This window comes from Oxyura jamaicensis, chromosome 1, assembly GCF_011077185.1.
Source record: "Oxyura jamaicensis isolate SHBP4307 breed ruddy duck chromosome 1, BPBGC_Ojam_1.0, whole genome shotgun sequence".
NCBI lineage: Eukaryota > Metazoa > Chordata > Aves > Anseriformes > Anatidae > Oxyura > Oxyura jamaicensis.
In genome coordinates, this window is record NC_048893.1 from 81,500,737 (window position 1) to 81,521,212 (window position 20,476).

The 20,476-nt window shown below is 38.3% G+C and overlaps 1 protein-coding gene across 1 annotated transcript; it reads right to left on the minus strand.

Moving 5' to 3' along the window:
- Nucleotides 1-3,465: 3,465 nt before the first annotated feature.
- Nucleotides 3,466-17,759, minus strand: CD86 (CD86 molecule). Its single transcript, XM_035316042.1, has 7 exons — nucleotides 17,627-17,759; nucleotides 15,338-15,489; nucleotides 13,536-13,585; nucleotides 11,990-12,331; nucleotides 9,061-9,372; nucleotides 6,684-6,818; nucleotides 3,466-5,919 (listed from the first exon to the last, which is right to left on the minus strand). The coding sequence occupies exons 1-7, from the start codon at nucleotides 17,642-17,644 to the stop codon at nucleotides 5,900-5,902; spliced, it is 1,029 nt and encodes a 342-aa protein (XP_035171933.1). The 5' UTR covers nucleotides 17,645-17,759; the 3' UTR covers nucleotides 3,466-5,899.
- Nucleotides 17,760-20,476: the final 2,717 nt, after the last annotated feature.

A 20,476-nucleotide genomic window follows, 5' to 3' on the forward strand; every position in this document is an offset into this window, starting at 1 on the left:
AGTATTCACGTCTCAGCATTAAGTACACACACCAAGTGCAGGAACATTTGACCTTGCAGATATACCATAAAATCCTTACACTTACATAGTTGTTATGTAAGTAAGTATGGCAGGTTGAGGAGTGTGAGAATATTCTGGATTTCAGTGCTTCTGTGCAGAAGCTCTCCCTGCTAGTGGCACTGCTATTGGCTAGACAGTCACCTTCCACAGAAGGAAAGGGGCAAACAGCTTCTAGAACCTCCTGTTTCTAGGAGTCTGAGAAGCAGGGCCTTGTGCCTAGGATCTGCACTTGATGCATGTATACTTTCTGTTCCAAGACAACCCGGTGTATCACTCTTTTCATTACTCTTTCTCAGCCCTTGTCCATTTCATCCCTGTTTCTCTTCTTGCACCTGCTTTCCTGCTTAATTCTATTTTTTTCTCTTGAGAACCTTCTTACAGTCCATCCTGAGATCAGAAAATCTGTCTTCTTTAAACCTTTTCCCTTGCCCAGCATTATGGTCCTCCCAGTACAGAAGATGGAAAGCAAAGAGAGAACAGTTAGGAGTTATGACAAACCAGTGTTCCAGTAGGCAAGCATTTCATTTCCATTTTTTTTCGTTTTGTTGTTGTTGTTGTTGTTGTTTTGCTTCCAGTTTTGGAAAGGATGGACAAAAAGAATTTGAAACAAAAACTTAGAGGTATTATGCAAAATAATTAGTTTTCTTTAATAGAACTGCCATATTTCTGTGGTCAAATGTAACCTCCAGTAGCAAGAACCTGAAGAGGAATAAAGTCCACTAAGGGACATTTGCCATGATATCTTTTGTTATGACAATGCCCTCAGAAGTGAATGGAGAATATTTTGGAAATGCAGCACTTCACTATCCAATTATCTCTTAATCATAGGAGAGTATTGCTCATTGAAGTAGCACTGGCTGACACTAAGAAATACCACAGAAAAAATAATTGATATTCCTTTTCAGTAATGAACTGGATGATCATAGAAGCATAGACTGGTTTAAGTTTGAAGAGACCTTAAAGATCATCTGGTTATCTGGTTACACACACACACACACACTCGTGCCATGGGCAGGGACACTTTCCAGTAGATCAGATTGACCAAAGCCCCATCCAACTTGGCCTTAAACACTTCCTGGGATGGAGCATCCACAACTTCTCTGTGCAACCTGTTCCACTGCCTCACCACCCTCATAGTGAAGGATTTCTTCCTTATATCTAATCTAAAACTACATTTTTTTAGTTTAAAAACATTGCCCCTTGTGCTATCACTACAATCCCTGCTAAAGAGTATAGTATCAGGCAGGCCAGCTGGAAAGCAGTTTTGCAGAAAAGGACAGGGATGTCCTTGTGGAAAGATTGAAGATGAGGCAGCAGTGCGCCCTCGTGGCAAAGAAGGCCAAGAGTATCTGGGCTGCATCAGGAAAAACTGTTGCCAGCAGGTTGAGGACGGTGATCTTTCCCTTCTGTTCAGTACTGCTGAGGCTGAAGCTGGAGTACTGTGTGTAACCGGAGCTCACGAGTAGAAAAAAATACACAGACTTACTGAAGCAGATCCACTAAGATGATTAAAGGACTGGAGTATCTTGTATGAGGAGCAGCTGAGAGAGCTGGGATTGTTCAGCCTGGAGAAGAGAAGGCTCAAGGAGAATCTTGTCAATGTGTAAATATATCTGAAGAGAGGGTGCAAAGAAGGAGAGCCAGGCTCTTACCAGGTGCCATTAATGGCTTTTCTTGGAAATAATTAGAAGTTATCTGGACATGGTCCTGGGCAGCCTTCTCCAGGTGGTCCTACTTGAAATAAGCAATCTCCATAGGTCCATTGCAACATCAGCTATTCTGTGATTCTGTGCCATTTAATCAGTGAACCTGAAACAATCTATTGCAACCTTTAGTCTAATTATGGTATTTTTCTACCTTATGACATTGGGTTTTCCTGTCTTTGCTCACATTTTCAGTTCTGTAATGTTACACCTAAACATAAAGTAGAAGTTTTTTTTTTTTTTTTTTTTTTTTTTTTTTTTTTTTTTTTTTAAGGAAGCTCTTCCATGCTGTGGTATGTAATGAGTGTCTGCTCGTTTGTTTGCTTGCCATGTTTATGGAGTCACTGAATGACTTAATACATGCTTCCAAAGGAAAAAAAAAAAAAAAAGGAAAAAAGAAAAAATCTACAAAGCAGATAAGCAGAATGCCTGGAAATCAGAGTGTATTGCTATGGAAGATAAGAATGCAAACACCTCAGCTACACTTTTCTTGTGCCTTCCTACTGTGCTCACTACCCATGATGGTGCAGAGGATTAATGCATTTGAATAAAGACAAATTAAGGCTTTCCCTAGTGACTGTCTGCTTTTTAGCACCCTTTAGGTGCAGGAGGCAATTAGGGATCATTAATCCAAGAGCAAGAAAAGAAGAGGTAGGGATACCGAGAAGGTAATAAAAGGAATTTGGCAGCGTCAGATAGAAGGATGGCAAGTGAGGAAAGTGTTTCCCTTAGAGGAAAAGGGAAACAAGTTCACTCATTGGGAACAAAGAAACCTAACCCACAGTGTGACTTTTTTTTTTTTTTTTTTAAATTTGTGTCTGGTTATAGCTGTTGGTAGTGATAGTAGTGATATCAGTCAATGAATTGGGGTCAAAAGGCCCTCTGAGGGGCTTTTAAGACAAATTGGAAAAGCTGTTGACATGTTTTCTTAAAAAGACATGTTTTTTAAGACATCTTGGAAAAGCTGTTGAATTGCTATGTGATAGGATTTTTATTTTTATTTTTTTGGTTAAGCGAATATGTTTGAGAAGGACTCTGAGACATAGCAAAACTTTTCAGATATCTTCTCCATAAGCTGGCTATTGTTTTTTACTGTGGACAAACATGAAAGTCTGGTGATGGTTTTTCCTCCCTCAGTGTTTAGTGCTGACCAGCTCGGCAGCACATCAGGACTGATGAGAGTTCTGAGGCTGTGAGTTCAAGAGTGTATAGGTACAAGAGTGAGTCTAGTCATATGGAAGACAGGAGACCCACAAGGCTTGTTGTTTGTAGCAGTGATGTGGGCTCTCCATATTGTTCAGGCAAGACTCAGTGTCAGTGAGGATTTGAGGGGAATTGGTTGAGTGGGAAGGAAAATTTTGGAAGAAAAAATTCCAGCATGAGTTAAAAAGATCAAGATGGACAACAGAAATCTAGTGAGTGTCTTCCTGAGTTAGTACATCTGACAGTTTAACGCATGCTTTATTTAGGGAATCAAATATTAACCAAGAGTTAGAGGAGATTGAGTGACACTTTGGAGATATTTGGCAACTTCCCAAATAGAAGCAAAAGGCCAAGTTTTCAGGCTGCAATTTTGTGTCTTATCTTTGAGGAATATGGGTCAGCAAGTCAAGGATGTGTGCATACACAGAGTTGTGCATGTCTATCCAATTCCATGAATGAACATATGAAACATTTAGTTGTATCATTCTTGGTCATTGCAGCAATACTTTTTTATTCACTTGCTTCTGAAAATGAATTCTGGGAGCATTTCCTCCCCTAAAACACAGAATGTCATTATTCCCCAGTACACTGCTTTAATGTCAGGAGAGTAAAACACCAGCACACACACACAAAATAATATATATATATATATATCACAAAAATAATACATATATATGTACTTTAATATTAAATAACTTTGGTAGCAAATATAAACTCTTACATAAAAATAAAACATTTGACTTTTCATATAATTTGAATGATACTGATCTGAATGAAAATATTTGACGTTAGTGTACATAGCTTAGTAAACTGACTCCCGAATGGTTTTGCTAACTCAAAAGGACATGAAAATTCTCTTATCCACATGAAAATGGAGGTAAAAGCAGGTGGAATCTAGCAACTCTTAACATCATTTAACAGAAAAGAATATTTGTAACTGGCAGAAACGATAGAGAATTTATGTCCATAGAGTGCAACTCGGAGCTGAATTTTGTCTTGTGAACGTGATGTTAATGTCCTCGTTATTGTTGAAAATGTCAAGCTTACAGACACAATCAAGACCTCAGAAAAAATTTATCTTAGTTTTGTTGCATTCTTCCTGAAAGATGTCAGTGGTGTTAAAGAATATAAAGTGCAAAGGTTGTTCAAAATTGCAGAACTAGCACATTTTAAATGAAACAGAGAATCTTTTCTGAAAGGTAAAACTATATGCTATAGTTGAGCACAGTATCATGTATGGATTGGTGCATCTTTACACTTTGAAGCACAATTAAGAAAGGGAGAACATAGTCAGCCAAACTGGAACACAACCTACTTATAAAATATGTTTTCAATATCTGCTTACCTTAACTTTGTACTTTATATTTAGATACATTTAGATAAATCTATATACAAATAAGCGATAACTCACACTTTAATTTCCTTACATCCACTTGAAAAACCTGCAGTACAGCATCTGGTCAGAATACAGACGAACAAAGTGTAAGAGATACCAACCCATAATAAGCTCTGATGGTAGTAAAGAAAAGTATTTAAAATAACCATAAATTATATTCAAAACAAATCTTTCCTTCAGCTTATTTCTAGTTTCATATGTCCTATAGGAATTGCATGACTTTTCTCAGAAGGTGGGGAAGTGTCCTGAAGTTCCTCTTTCCAGTGTGGAGTTTTACAAGAAAGTTACTGACAAGAAAGTTACTGACAAAGCCACAATGGCTCTGCCCAAAGCATTTATGGCTCATGACTAATACACTGACTCTGATCATCTTTCCAGTGAGGGTTACGATTCACAGACTGTGGCCCAAGTCTTTCTCCAATTTTGAGATATTTCCTTCTGTAACCCACCCTGTTCTGCTTTCTTCATTGACTCTCACTGACAAGATTTAATGATGTCACAGTGCATAATGAAGGGTACAGCAAAAAGGTCACAGGGATCAAACTCAGCCATCCAACTGAAGAACTGCACAGGCTCAGGGAAAGTTTTGATTTTTAAACAGTTTCTCCTTATGCAGTCACTCAGGATTTTTCCAAGTCAGCTCCTGCCCTTAAAAAAGCCGCCACTTAGCTAGTAATAATAGTGCTGCTAACTGCATAGCAAAGTTTTCTGTGGTCCTGTCAAGACTGTGAAGGAGTCCTAGCAAAAATAAAATGAGTCTATTTTGTCCTTATAACAGTAGGAGCACCTCCTGCTGTGCTTCTCTGGATATTTGTTACTACTGTCAAAGTGGGAAGATCTCTGCCCCTCAGATCTCACCATCGTCCTTCCAGTCTGGTTGCCAAATGCATTGTCTTTGTATCTATTGGTGCTGGAAGAAAGGAAGAGTCCTTCTTCTGTGGGATGTGGATGGCAAGGGGTTCATCTCTTCTTTCCAGTTTTAATGGGTTCACTAAATTCAGTTCTTCATTTCTGAGCAGTATCACAGAAGGCAAAAATACATTAGTCTGTGTGGCAGTGAAACAAACCACAGGGTGCAGGAAGCTCCAAGGTGGCATTTCCTCTACTCTTGTTATCAGGATTGCAGACAGAGTAAGCACACCAAGAGCCAGGAAAATTCATGTGATTGCCAATGAATTATGTAGAAGACTGAGGAGAGCACTGGCATTTGTTTGACCACAGAAAAAAAAACAAACCAACATTAAATTAGCAGAGTATTCCCAAGGGGTGAAAGAAATTCAAACAGACAAACAGAACCTTGTACTTGCTACCATTCTGTAGCAAAAAGAAAAAAAAAAAAAAAAAAAAAAAGAGAGAACACTGGATAGTAGGTTTCAGTCCTCAGACTAACATGTTGCATGTTGTTCTGCAGAGTACCCGGAGAGGATTCTTGTTCTGGCACAGCATCCGATACTATTGGATCTCAGGCCTCACTGTATGCAGAGATAGTTCCCAGTCAACACTCCAGTTGTTGGCCTCATTTCAAGCTCGATAGCTTCTAGACTGGTAGACTGGCACCTAAAATAAATTAATATGTGATTTACAGAAACATGAGAAATAGAAGCTGAAAAAGTGTTGATAATACATGTCCATTTATCTTAGGATTTGGAAGAAGAATGAGGTTGGCCTCAGGATCTTTGACTTTGTGAGGAATGAGGACTGACTGTGAGGAATGAATTTCCTTCTTACTACAAAGGAAGGATAGACTTTGATGCCAACATAAGGGCCCTTTCAGTGCAGAATAAACCCTGGACTGCTGAGACTTAGTGTTGCAAAAAAACAGAGAAATGCAAAGCAAAGATCACACTCTGTTCTGGTATAAGATATTTTTTCCAGTCTGGTACTGGGCAGCCTGTAGTGGAGCAATGCCTTGGATCCTTCACCTCAATGATGACAGAGATACTTGCATTTGACAGAAGCCTCATCTCATCCTTCCTCCAGCTCCACTTTTCTTATAAATGGTGATGGACAAGAAAGGTTTATAACTTGCCAATTCTAACAATAAGCCATTAAAAAGATGAAACTGCAGGAAAAAATGGTATGCTTGTGCCATGACAGTCTCACACAGCACAACGAAGAGAGACAAGTGGTTACAGGAGGAGATAAGAGAAAAATGTTTGGATATGCTGGATAGACTAAATTGTTGCAGGAACTAAATTGTCCAAGGAACTTTAACGTAAGTCCAGCATAAAAGCCAATTTTCTATCAGCAGTAGGTAAAGGATTCATTACAAAGAGCAAAACCTAGGGGACAGTAGAGCTGAATGAGAAGCAATTACTTACTCTGGCTGGTAGATGAGATATTTCTGTTCTTCTTCAATATCACAAAACCCAGAAGAAGTGTGATCAGTATAATTACAGCTATAAGAGGGCCAAAGAAATTTACCTTCACTTGTTCCATTTCTTCACTCTGTATCTCTAAATAAGAAAACAGAGAACATGCACACAACAAAGATTTAATTTGGTGACAATTAGCTTAACCAATCTAACTCAGAATTGTGTGAATTAAAACTTTAGGGAAAGGCCCTCAGTATCCTTTGCTTTTGCAGTACTCTAATAATGTTAAACAATCACTATCTATACAGCTTTATATACATTTCCAATAACCAGAAAGTCCACCAAAGCTTAATGACATCAACAACAGTAAGGCAAAGTAATTTTTCTGAAGTTTGGGTATCATGAGAAATCAGCAGCTTGATTAATACAAGAGCCTATGAGGCCACTGCTGTGCTACTGCAACTCTGTGCTACTGTGCGAATTTCAGGAACCTGGGATTTCTTACTATTTGGTATCTGTTGGAACTGATGATTGAAGCCTAATGAAAAGCCATAAGGGATGTGAAAGAAGCAAGGAATTCAAGGGAGTTTCCCTCTATTTCTGATTATTGTGCTTTTGAGGTCTTGGTTGCTAGGGATAGCAACAAGCACAGCTTTGGTTGTCACCAAAAAAAGTGTTTTTTATCTAGAATTGCTGGTTTCTTACTCACCATCACTGTTTATCAGGTGGATACTTTCATAAAGCAAGGAAGGAGAGGATTGAATAGGGAAGAGGGGGATGCACAATTATGGCTAATACCATTGATGTTAGTACTCTTGAGCAACACAGGCTGTGCAAACCTCAGAAGATTTCTGAATTGTATTTTAATGTTATTTACAAATCCTTTAATGTAAGGACATCAGAGGTAATTTACTATATATAGTACTTATATTACTATACCTTTATACTTATAAAGTACTTATATTACTTAACCCTTTAGCTAAAGATAAATGAAGAAAAAGGCTCTGTGGAACTTCTTTAGGAATGAGTTGCAAGCCTCTTTTAATTCTACAGTAAGTGTTAAGTAGGGAAGCCTGTACTTCCCTAGCAGGCTTTCTTGCAATGCTACCAGTCTGTCTGGGCTCTGTGCTCCTGTCAGCTGAAGCACAGCTTCAATTCTAAAGGAGATGTGCAAGGCAAATGACCAAAGTGGGAAGCATCTTTATTTTGATGTGTTTGTGCTATAGCTTATGAATAAAAAATAAAGTAAAAAAAAAAAAAAAAAGTAAAAGGATGTTGGATGTTTTCCTATCCCAAGTGATAAATAAAATACATTTTTAGTCGAAAAAATTGAACATTCATATGGAACCCTGATCCATGAGGGCTCACTGTGGCATACAGTATTCAGCATGAAAAGTGAAAGTAGCAAACAGTGAGGCAGACAAAGAATACCTAAACACAACTGACACTGTAGTCATGAATACATCAGGGAATATTCAGGATGGCACAGAACATACATATCTTACAAGAGGTGTCTGAAAAACAAAACAAAACAAAACAAAACAAAACAACAACAACAAAAAAAAAATCCCAGAGAAAAAAATCCCTAAATGGTTATTTTGGAATAAACACTGTATACGCCAAATGTTATGAAAACCACCAAAAATGCTTCCAAGACCAGTCAAGGTTTCATGATCTTTACATTTAAGCTCAGCACTATTTGGCAGTTTGTGATCTGAATTTGATCCAAGGGTCTCTTCTGTTCAGCATTATGCTTCTCTATCAAGAGAGATTAGGAATAGCAGCTCAAGCACTTAAACATCAGAAAAACAAAACAAAACATATTTACTGTAAGGGTGGTCAAACATTGGAACAGTTTGCTGAGAGAGGTTGTGGAGTTTCCATGATGGGAGGTACTTAAAACCAACTGGATGAGGTCCTGAGCTACCTATTGACCCTGTTTTGTGTGGGGTGATCTCCAGGTGCTTCTTCAAACCTCAGCAGTTCTCTGATTCTGTGATGCAGCAACCTCTATCTTAACAGCAAAATGTCACCTTCAGAGACTGGTTGAAGCCTAATATAGGCATCCAGGTTGTTTTGTTGCTGCAGCAGCATTTAGGGAAGGGATGAACATCCCCTGTTCTAAACAGTGTAGCAGTAGTCTTCCTTTCCTGTGCTAACTCCCTGCTTTAATAAGGCTTCCCATGGAAAGATAAGGAGAAGGAATTTGGTGGCCATGGCTATCAGCAAACAGGATGGTGAACATACAACCCTTGTAACTAGACCGTACTGCTGCTTAGAGTTTATTCTCTGCCTTGACTATGCTGCCATCTGTGATCATTTCTACTGCAGTGTTCCAATCTCCTACCCATGCAAAAATCAGAACTGGCAAATGAAAACTCACCTATGGTTAGTGGCGCTGAGACAAGGCTCCCCAGCTCCTCTCTAAGGTGAAGTAAGCAGCTAATATTAGTGAGGACGTTTGTAGGAACTGTGATATTCAGCGTGCTGGTAACATTGTACAGCTTTGTTACAGCATCCTGTGAGACATCCATGTGATGTATATGCCTATTTGTTGTGTTTTCATATGAAATTAGCCAAATCATCTGCCTGGGTTCTGGATAACCTCCACTGGAAGAACAGGAAAGATTCAAGTTTTCTTTGGGCCTTAGTTCCCCAGTGGGTAGCTGTGTTATCTCAGGTTGACTATAGTTGGCTGAAACAGAGCAAAGAAAAAGCATTATGAGTTGGACACACTGAATCTTGTGACAGTTCCTGTCAATTATTTGAAATTTTCAGGCATAATCAAATCTAAACAATCTTCCCAGAAAAGCAATGTGGGTCCTAAGAACGGTTTGTTATATTTTTGTTGCATACACTGACTTGCTTCTCCTTCTTCTTGGGACTTTTCAATGACATAGGTCAGATCAGCCAGAGAGTGGGCCTCCATCTCTCCCATCTTCTTTAGACCAATTGACACTTCAGAATAATCAAACCTGGCCAGCTTGCAGGCCTGCTTAAGCACCAAATTGGAATGAGATACAGTGGTATCTACTCTCAACTTCGTGATTAATTAAGAGTTAAAATACAAACCTCTAATTTAGAAATGTGTGGAAATAAATTATCTGAGGGATTTCAGATGGGGTAAGTTGAAGGTCCAGTGTTGTCATGCGTAGACACATCCCTGGTGTCTGTCAGTATTATGAATGATTGTTTTGCAGCTCAAAGAAATTCACTCATCTTAACTTGAAATGTAGGCCTCCCTTAGCTCAGCTTACAATGTGGAAGTCACTACAGTACAGGTTCCTTTACTCTGTGACACTGCATACTCATACCAATCAATGAAAAACAAGCATGTTGCTTTAAAAAGCTAAGTTTCCAAGGCAAGAAATAATTGGTGAAAAAGGACTGTAAAGAACTATGTAAACATAAAATATGAAGGATAATCAGGAGCTTTTAATGAAAACAAAAAAAGTAACAGGCTCAGGACTTCACTGAAAACACTTAAGTATTTCAGCATCAAAGTATTTTTGTGCTAAAGTCAACATGGAGAAATATTGGAGACGGGGCAAAATATTCTTAGAAAAATATGAGCTTAAGGGGGTCTGACTCTTCTGTATACATGCTCAAAGTGTTGGATCCATGCTGTAATCCTTGCCCCAGTGAATCCTTAATGTGGATGGAGGAAGAAATATATATGTATAATATAATATAATATAATATAATATAATATAATATAATATAATATAATATAATATAATATAATATAATATAATATAATATAATATAATATATATAAACTAGATGCATAAACTACATTAGAAGGTGTTTGGGTATTTTGGAATAGGTTTGGTCACCAAGTGGTCTAGATAGTCTTCTATGACTGTCCTTTCATTCCTGTACAGCAGTCAAACTTCCTTATGTCCATTTTAAGTGTGAAATTCCATAATACAAAAAAGTTCTCTATGCATGCTGTAAGTCTCTAGTTAAGAAACAGTAGATAAGCACTGGCACATTTCAACATTTGATTTTTTTTTTATTTTAATATTTTTTATTTTAATATGTTTTTATTCACATGGAATTTTATACTGTTCCTTCCTTTGGGAGATTTTTGAACAGAAAGTCATTTGAAAGAAACACAGCAGGAAATAGTGTAAAACAACCTTCCTGAATTAAAGGTTTGGAAAAGTTTTAATGCTTATGTATGAGACTTCTGTAACACGTTGAATTAATTGAATGGTTGATGCTAAGCAGCTCTTAAATTATAAGTTCTGAAAGTTTGCTGAAAATACTCATCGTGTAAATAAATTTTGGGAGAATCAGAATTAATCTAGATTTTCTATCTGTTTGTGGACTGAGGAAACATCTGCTGGTAGCACAATAATAAACAGGCTCAGAAGTCTTGGTACTCTGTTTCTGGCTGCTGTTACACAAGGACTATTCTCTTTTGAAGCAGTATCCTGAGGCCTGAGAACACCAGTGGAAGTTAGAAGCTCTTATTACTCATGACTACCACTATCCTAATAGTAGAGAAAACACAGCCACATGAACAAAGGTTGCCAGGAGAGCAATTTAAAATAGAAAGACATTATGAAAATATATTAGAAATTACTAAAAATATTAGAAAATATTAGGAAAATATTACTTCCTCACTGAACCCCATCCCTCTAAAGATTTTCTGTCCTTTAACATGAAAGAAATCAAGTTAAGTCTCATCAATGCCTGCATTTTTTCTTCAGAGATATTTTCAGTCCTCCCTTAACTGAACATATGATTTTCTACTCCTCCACATATGAGCTGCTCTTTTCTTAATTTTCCCTACAATTTATATATTCATAAAATATTTGGGTGTTTGCAGAGATCTTTTTATGTTTCAATTGTGATTTCTCACCAACAATGCTAATACTATGTTTTACTCATAAATGCTAATACTATTGTTTTTAATAGAAGACAGTGCATCAGATGCAAATAAAAAAATGTATTTTCTGGGGTCCTAAAAGCCATAAAACTTGTGGGAAGCAACAGAAAGGAGGCAGGATGGTTTTCACTATAAAATGTGATAGGGTGGGAGTCAGGAAAGTTCAATGTTGAGCAAATTATTTCTTCATTTTCTACTTCTTTGATTGCTTTCACCACAGTACTACTAATTCAGAGCTAGCTAATTCAGAACTGAGGATTTTCTATTGAGAATGATATTTAGAAATTCTGCTCCAGTGGCTTGAGGACACAACCACATGTTTCTGGACTAAACAAAATGACAGAGAATCAACCAACCAATCAACCAATGAACCACCACCAACAAAAACAGATGTCAATTAGCAGAGATTACTTACCAATGATGCTCAATGAACATTCAGATGTGTGTATGACCTTTGGTGATCCTTTGTCTCTGTGCTGTATAATACATGTATACTGTCCCTCATCCACAATCTCTGCATTTAACAACTGCAAGGTCCATTTGTCCATATCCATCTTGGTGCGATTTATGTATTTAGGACTAAGGTTGTCATGTTTTTCCTGGCCATAGTATACTTCATGCACCACTTCAGCAGCACCTTTTTGCCAAAAAACTCTTAAATCTTTTATGTCAGTTTTCTGAGAGTTTGTAAAATAGCAAGACAGGTATGCAGTGTGATTGAGAAATGACTTCACCTGATGCCCACTGGCAGTAATACCTTAAACAAAGAAAGAGAAGAAATTAAGATTTCCATCAGCTGCAAAAGAACACCAAGTATTTGAAGTCACAGAGGCAACACAATGACAGTGGCAATAAACCCACCAGCATTTACATACAAATTCTCCCACTAGGTGTGAGAGGATACATACTTATTCAAACTGACACACTTAGTCCTGTGGAGTTCAGGTCATAAAACTGTTACTTATTTTCCTTCCTATATTTCACCTTCCAAGGAAGGCCTTCCATACAGAGGTTGACAGCAGGCAAAAGGTCAAGGGCTAACACCATTCTTGTATGTGTACGTAATGAGATTTTGCCACAAAGGAGATAGTTGCATAATTTACTTTCTGAAAGTTAAGTTCATTCTCTTCACAGAACAACATGGCATTACAGTTTTGAAGAAAATATAAAGTGCACGCTGTGTGGTAAATATTGGTGTCTGGGGATAATATGACCAGAATGTCAGAAACAGGTAAACACTTTCTGTCTCACTGAAGAATTAATCTAGAGTTTAATGACAAATTAAATGTCAGATTTAACTGTTCTGTTGCTGACCTTATTAACAGAAATAGTCTATAAACACAATTATGTCTTCATGCAACAGAAGTATATACTGTTATTACACAGGGGATGATTTTTCTCCCACTTTCATCACAGCATGTATCCATTGTTATTATGGGTGGTGATGGGCTGGGAGAAGTCTTTCCTTGCAATGAAAAATGCAGTCCTCTGTCCAAGAAGGTGCAAACACCTCTGCTGTGTTAAAAAGGAGGAGGATATTCACAGTCTTTCTCCTGAAGCAAAGTTTTCACTGCTTTTCTGGAGCACCAGACTGCAGAGTGATCTCCACAGCTGCCTAAAACTCCGGTTGTTCCTTATCAAACTGTCCACTATCAGTTTAATAGTGCTGTCCTCTGTGGTATATGGAGGTGACATACACACATTTTTAAAGATTGATTTAAATTGAAAATTTAAGAGCAACATAAAATATGTGTAATGTAAAGATATAAACTTGGAGAAAATACTTACTAGATATTTAATAGAGTCTCTGCACACAATTTGAATACGTCACATAGGTTCTGTGACTTTGATTGTGCAACTGGAATGTTTACTACTAGGGAATGAGTTTCTGAGTAGATGAAAACATATAGCAGGACACAAGTAATCAAAACAGGTTTTACAATTTCAAATGTGCCTCTTACCTGGGAGAAGTATTACTGCATGAAGGAAGAATATGCAGACTTCCATGATGCTGTAAGAAGGAAGGATTAAGCAAGTATTTTAGAGGTTGAAAACACTCCAGTACCTTCTCAAGTACTCCCAAAAAAGTGGTAAAACAGGAAGTTTTCAGAGCGATTTTTGAGAAAATTAATCTCATATTTTCCCACTGACTGGTGGAAGTATTTCCGTATTCTTCATAGTCTTTAGCAACAAGAATCATCATATGACAGACCTCTGCTTTACAAAGAAGGTGATGAAGTTCAAAATTATTGCAGATAGAGTATGCTATGGGAGGAACACAGAGCCTCTGAGCTGCAAAGGGCAGGATGAATACCTAGAATGTCTGGCACAGAGGAAAGGGGAGCATGCTTGCCCTTGGCTGTGTCGGGAAGAAGATGGGGTAACTGAAAGTAGAAGGGGAAGAAATTGACACAGAAGGAGGAGGTGGGGGAGACAGCACAATGATGTCAGCTACCAGAATCGTTGAAATGTGTGACCTTTAGTTTTGCAACAGGAACCTATCCTTCACTACAGTAAAAGACAATTGAGAGTAATCCTATGTAGTTTAAAGAGTTGAGGCTACATATCACACAGTTAGCTAAAAGAAAACTAATATCTCTTTAGAAACAAAGAAACAAACAGAAACAACAAAAAACCTATGAATCCTCTTATAAGCAAAACACTGCTATGACCACTTGGGTTCACATGATGTAAGGGCCTTTAATCCCGTTTAACAGCCTGGACCCTTTTCCCACGGCTTTCTCATCTGTTGGTGAGAGAGCAGCTCCTTCATCTGACTGGCTTGTGGCTGCTGGTTAGCAGCACCTTTGCCTATCTCCTGTGCTATTTCCATGTATTTGGGAGAAGTCTCCACACCACCCCATTCAAAATGCCCATTGCTCACAGAATTTCTCTCAGTCTCAGTCAGCTGTCATGTTTTTTTTTTTTTTTTTTTTTTTTAATGTACTATGAAACACACAACTATGACTTATGTTTTTCTAGATTCAGACTGCCTTTTCTTAGGAAAGAGGAGAATAAAACCTAAGTGTGTCAGAGGGTATAAAATTTTTTCTTTGTGATCAGCAAGACTCATTGATTTCCTCCTCAGAAGAGGAAAGGGGGCTCTGTAGAATCCATTGCTGTAAACAGAGATCATTCTCTTTCTGCTCCAGACTACAAGGGCACAAAACACCCTGCTATGTGGTGGCAACTTTTATTGAGCAATTTTCCTCCTAGGTTGGGTCTCACCAGATTAAACTACACAACTGATTGCCTAAATTGCCTGATTGCCTTTGGACTATGCTCTTAGTCATATGGTCTGAATTTTTGGGTAGACCTGTGTGGAGTCAGGAGCTGAACTCAATGATCCTTGTGGGTCCCTTCCAACTCAGGATATTCTATGATTCTAAATAAAATTGCCTGTGCCAAGTTGTAGAAACCTACAGAAAGTCCTTCTCAGCAGGCATATTTCTGGACTGTGAACAAGAATTTTTGCTTCTGGTTAGATAAAATAAAACCAACATCATACCCCTACTTTTTTGATCCAGGGTAAGTTCATAAGAGGAGATCTTAAAACAATTTGGTAACTAGAAACATAAATGAAAGAGAGAGGGTATAGTGCTATAGCAAGACGTGTTGCAATGACTATCTCAGAGCAGCAAAGACCAAAACCGGAAATGAAAATAAGAGAGAGAAAAATAAAACCCAGGTGAAAACAAAACAAAACAAAACAAAACCCACCATCGCCACCAACAAAAAACACACAACAGATAACACTCCTTGCCTTTCTTTATGGGTTAGAATTGGAGCTGAGGACAGAAGTCTCAAAGGTCCCACAGACTTTCCTGGCTTCTGTCTTCCAGGTGGTGTGTTGCTGGGGATGGCTGCACGACAAAGGGTCCTGGGAGTCTGCAGAGGGACATACCTCCACATACCCTGGAGAGGGAGGTCACTGAGTGTGACAAACTGTTTCTCTTACGTGAGCTGCTTTAGAGGTAGTTGCTGAATCATGAAGTGGGACAGAAAAACTTCAGTGCTGTGAACAGCTTCTCTTCCTTTTTTTACAGGATGCCTTTAACCAGCTGATGCAACTCCTTGGAGGCAGTCTCCAGAAGACTGTGGGGAGGAAGAGGAATTGAACAGTCTCTGTGTTGGCTACTTATATGATTTCTTAGGCATTTTCAAGGACGTTTTCAACACAAATTCTGTGCTCAATTCTCTTTTACAACTTCAGGCCACTGAAAAAATGGTTATGTCCCAGAATTGTTAAAGAGTCAAAAGGGACCAGGTAAGAGGGGAAAGATAGATTCTGCTTCTTGGCATGGCCCGTTACTGTCAAATGGTGGAGAAGGAACTGCCCCACTTTGTGGCCATGGCCCAGTGCACAAGCACTCCACTTCAGAGCATTGTGCCTCTGCGTACCTGGCACTTTTTCAGGATGCTAGTGATAACTGATGAGTTAGGAGCACTTTGAAGACCCAGAGCTTAAAAAATCATCTCTGACATTCAGAATTATGTGAGGTTGGTCCTCAGGGAGGTAAACATCTTTCCTTGCTGAATAAGTGCTACAGAACAGGCACTATATGGCAAGTGTTTTTCTTGCCTTTTGAAGCTCTTTCAGCCATTCCCAGATATGCCCTCATGACTCAGGATTACAAACCATGTGTGGATGTCAGAGATGAAAAATGGAGAAGTATTTTAATTGAAATTATGTCAGTATATACCAGTAGTTGCATTCAGCTCTTTATTTACCGAAAGGAGAAGAAACCATATGAGTACATGTACTTCAGTGGCCCTATTCATGACTGTTTTTATTTTAGCTAAAGCAATTTGAGAGGAGTCATGAGGCAGCTCCCATTTGACAAGGGGATTTCCTCCCTGAAAAACTCCAGGATAGAGGTTTGGGAAAAAGAGGTGACTTTGCTCATTTTACTTTTGAGGTAACTGTGAAAAAGCTCTCTGGGAGCTGTTTTGAAATTGGCTTGTGCTATCTGTTTCTTTTCCCTCTAAATTCAGCATGTAATACATGCAAATTGAAGCATCATAGACAACAGTTCCCCCGCCCCCGCCCCCCCCTTTTTTTTTTTGCCTGCGTTTTCATTTGCTCTCTTTTTTCCCGTTTTCACTGTTGGATGTAGTCATTGTCTTTTGAAAGATACTGTCAAATCTGTGGTCTTTGACTCATAAACTCCTTCAGTTCCTTTCAAAATTTACTTTTAAAGAGTATCTAAGAACATGCAGTTAGTTTATTTTATTACATCAGGTACATATCTTCCATGGGAAGACTCTCCTCCACCTTATTTCACCATGATCTCAAAAAAAACCGGCCACTAAACTAGTAACCTACTCTTTTGACTCTTCTTGAGTAGGGATTTTTTTTTTTTTAATTTCCATGCTGTGCAACACTGAGTAGCTCCATGAGCAGTGTTGTGAGCCTCCTGAAGACATCGGTGACTAAGATTTTTCATCACTGACATGAAAGCTATCCTAGAGACTTCTAAATAAAATCATGCTCAAATGCATTGTCCTTTGTTGAAAACATGGGATGATTTGAGCAAGTGTTATCAAGGGATAGAAAAACTTAAGGAAATTCCCTTAACATGGCAAAGTCTGAGAATGGTAGGATTCCCTCCACCCAAATATTCAGACATTCAAAATAACTACCTAGAAGGGACATTTTTTAAAACATACCATTGCCCAGGTAACTTGTGCTTCCTATGTGTTAATCCACTTAAGTCTCAAAAAAGTCTCACCATTGTAATCAATTACTATTTTTTTTTCAATTGCTCATTCTCTTTAGAAAAATATTTTCCTCTGAGTTAAATTTGCAAATGCTGGATTTGTTTAATTATGTTGTTGTTAGATTTTTAAGAAGTCTGTCTCCACAATTCTCAGTTTATGAATGCATTTTGTTTTCCTTCCCACTATTCCCTCTTTCAGTAGAATTCTTTCATTATTATCATATTCAGAGAACTACGACTTTCTCTATGATTCTGGGATCACTTTGCTCTAACACCCACAATCTGGTCCTTTAATAGCAATGAAACAACACCAATTATTATTTAAATAATACCTTTGGTCCAAAGATCATGGAGCATTCCACTGCCTCTGCAAACAGAATTCTTCATCCACAACTAAAGGAAAAGTGTCTCTGAAAGAGAGCACAGAGACTGCCTAACAAAGCACAGTCCCACAGCACAAATCACAGGACATGAACAAGTACTCCACGTAACTGAAACTGGGGGCGGCGGGAGGGGGGGGGGGGAATTTGAAGGGGAAGAACACCATCAACCAGAATAAGACATTCGTTGGAATTAGCTGTGGCGTTTGCTTTGAGTTCCACCTACAAGTCAGGCTGACGTGCTTTTCCACACTCGAGGCTACACCTGGCCACAGAATCGACAAAGTTGTTGAACCACCTCTCCTGCATCACAGGTAACCACATGAGGTGACATCTGTCCTCCTTTCCCAACCTCTGCCCTTGCTTTGACATTAGTCATGCAAACTTCTCAGCTGGGAAGTAGCAAGTGCCTGATTCACTTCCCCATAGTTCATACTAACCTGTTTGACTTTGCAAAGAAACAGAAGGAACGGACCCCTGTTCCCACACAGGTCACAACTTAGAGATGGCAAGTGGTTAACAGATTAGTCAGCTTGTGGAGTTTCCTCAAGAGTCAGAAGAGGGAGTAAGAAGAGGAAATTCAGATGCTCACTCAGAGGCTGTCCCTCTTCTAAGACTTCTACAAGGGACACTTTGCCTGGAAATGGTAAGTTAATGGGTTGGTGTTAGGGCTAAAGCTCTCAGCTCAAGTCAGGGCTACACAGAGCATCACAGGCACAGCCTCAAATAACAGTTTTCTGGGCACCTCTGATGGCAAGATAAAGGCCATACACAAAAGAATAAATTCATAACTTATTCTTAACATATACCCAAATATGCCTAACAAGGATTAGAAGCCATGCAATATATTGTATGTTTGGTCCTCGGGTATTATATGCTTGGTTTTTAATAAATCTCTTTAAAAAACAGCTGTGCATATGATGCAAACCTCATTCTGCTTCTGAAATGGGAGCATTGCTGATCAGGAACTATCTTTTTCTTCTTGCAATAAATTAATCTCAATTATTAAATTAAGATGTGATATTCAGAAGTGCAGGTAAATGAGCCAAGCTCTGCTACTCCCAGTTCTAGTGCAGAAATCACTCTGGGGATACGTATTTATTTTCTCATGGTGTTTCTTACGGCACACCAACTGATTTACAAAGCTAAAGGAAGAGGGTTTTGATCCCTTCCCCCAGCCACCAAAATTACAGTAGTTAAGAAGAAAGGACCCAAGTCTCCTACCTACTGGTGTAAAATAAGGTTGCCATCTTTATAATGTGCATAATGAGAAAATATCCTGCAGATCTGCATGATTTTCTTACCCAGTTTCTGATTATATATGTCCTGCCCTGGGAGTTTGGGAAATGCTGTGCTGATGGCACTATAAAATGGTCTCTGTCTCATTCTGTTATAGATTGGTCAGCTTGTTCCAGGGAATAAGAGATGTGTGTGAAACTGCTATGATTAGCAGTTGTGATTCAAATGAAATAGAGAACAGCTGTAGAGTTATTTTACTAATAGAAATTTAATCTTACAAATGTATGCTCCTATTTGTTTGTAGGAGTGTTACAATAGCTTGCCGCAGTAACTGCTCAACTCTATCAGATAACTAAAGGAGGTGAAAGTCAATTGAAAGCATTATCACAATAGTAGGGAGTACCCTATTTCTTTCTCTAAGCTTCCTGTCTCAGACACAGGAAAATACTCCTGTACAGATCCTGACAACAGTAACATTCACTTTCCTTTGTCCTCAGAGCCTGTCCCAGAAAATCAACCCTTTCATATCACAAATACGCATGTGCTTCTTATAGCAAGCAGCCTCTGTCCAAAAGCTTCCTCTTTCAGAGCTGAAATTCCCCTTGTTTCAAAGCACATTTAATTCTCTTATAAACATTAGTGTTACTCATGGTGTTCCTGAATTGCTGCGTAGCCCTTGTCTTCTAGAAAACCTTTGCTTGAATTTTGCCTTTAGGAAAAAAGCCCTTTGCCTGTAAGAAATAGCCCTTTTTGAATAAGGGTTTACTTTTTATGGCTGGCACTTCTATTCACTTCTGTTTGCTCAAACTATATTACTAGAAAGGGAAGTAGTTTTGTTGGCAAGGACTGAACTTTCTCCAATGAGATTAAACAAAACTGTCTGTCCTTCCCCAATTCTCTGCTGCTAAAAGCTACCAAGTTAATTTGAGATCAGATGACACAATGAAAATAGAGCTGTATGGATTTTTGTATAAGAATGCTGATATTCAGATTGATTCCATATCAATTACAGAAAATAAAAGAAATTTAAAGCCAAAGCTATACTACAACTGCTATGCTTGTCATGTAGTGATTAATTTTCTGTGTGTCTCAGTAGATTAATTGTGCTTATATGTTTGACTATTTACACCTATAATTCTTTGATCAACTGATAACTTCATTCTTCTGTACTATCAATTTATTTACATTTCATTTGCTTCTCTTGTAACCTCATTTTGATTCTGACAACTTAGTAAAAGTTGTGACTTCATCATCCATTAAGATTTGCTTTAAGTTTGCTTATGAACATGCCGTGAGCCTCATAAAAGCTCAGTTTTATGACTGCAATAGCGCTTTCCAGGCATAAATCAAATATTCACACCTGAGACTCTTGTCTCTGAATCACAGTTTATACATGGCATTCAAAAAGGAGCTGTCTGGGAAGAAAAATCCAGACTGCATCTACTACTTATTCAACTTTATTAGAAATGAATTTGAAATCAGTTTCTGTACACATCCTTTTCTTTGCCCAGGACAAACTATTCATCAGCTCTAATTAAAAATAGAGAAAAAGGCTGCTATGAG

Coding starts and splice junctions, on each gene's coding strand:
- CD86 (XM_035316042.1), bottom strand. Junction 9,373..11,989: donor ATGTTCATTGAGCATCATTG/GTAAGTAATCTC, acceptor GCTCTGTTTCAG/CCAACTATAGTCAACCTGAG. Junction 5,920..6,683: donor TATCTCATCTACCAGCCAGA/GTAAGTAATTGC, acceptor AATTTATTTTAG/GTGCCAGTCTACCAGTCTAG.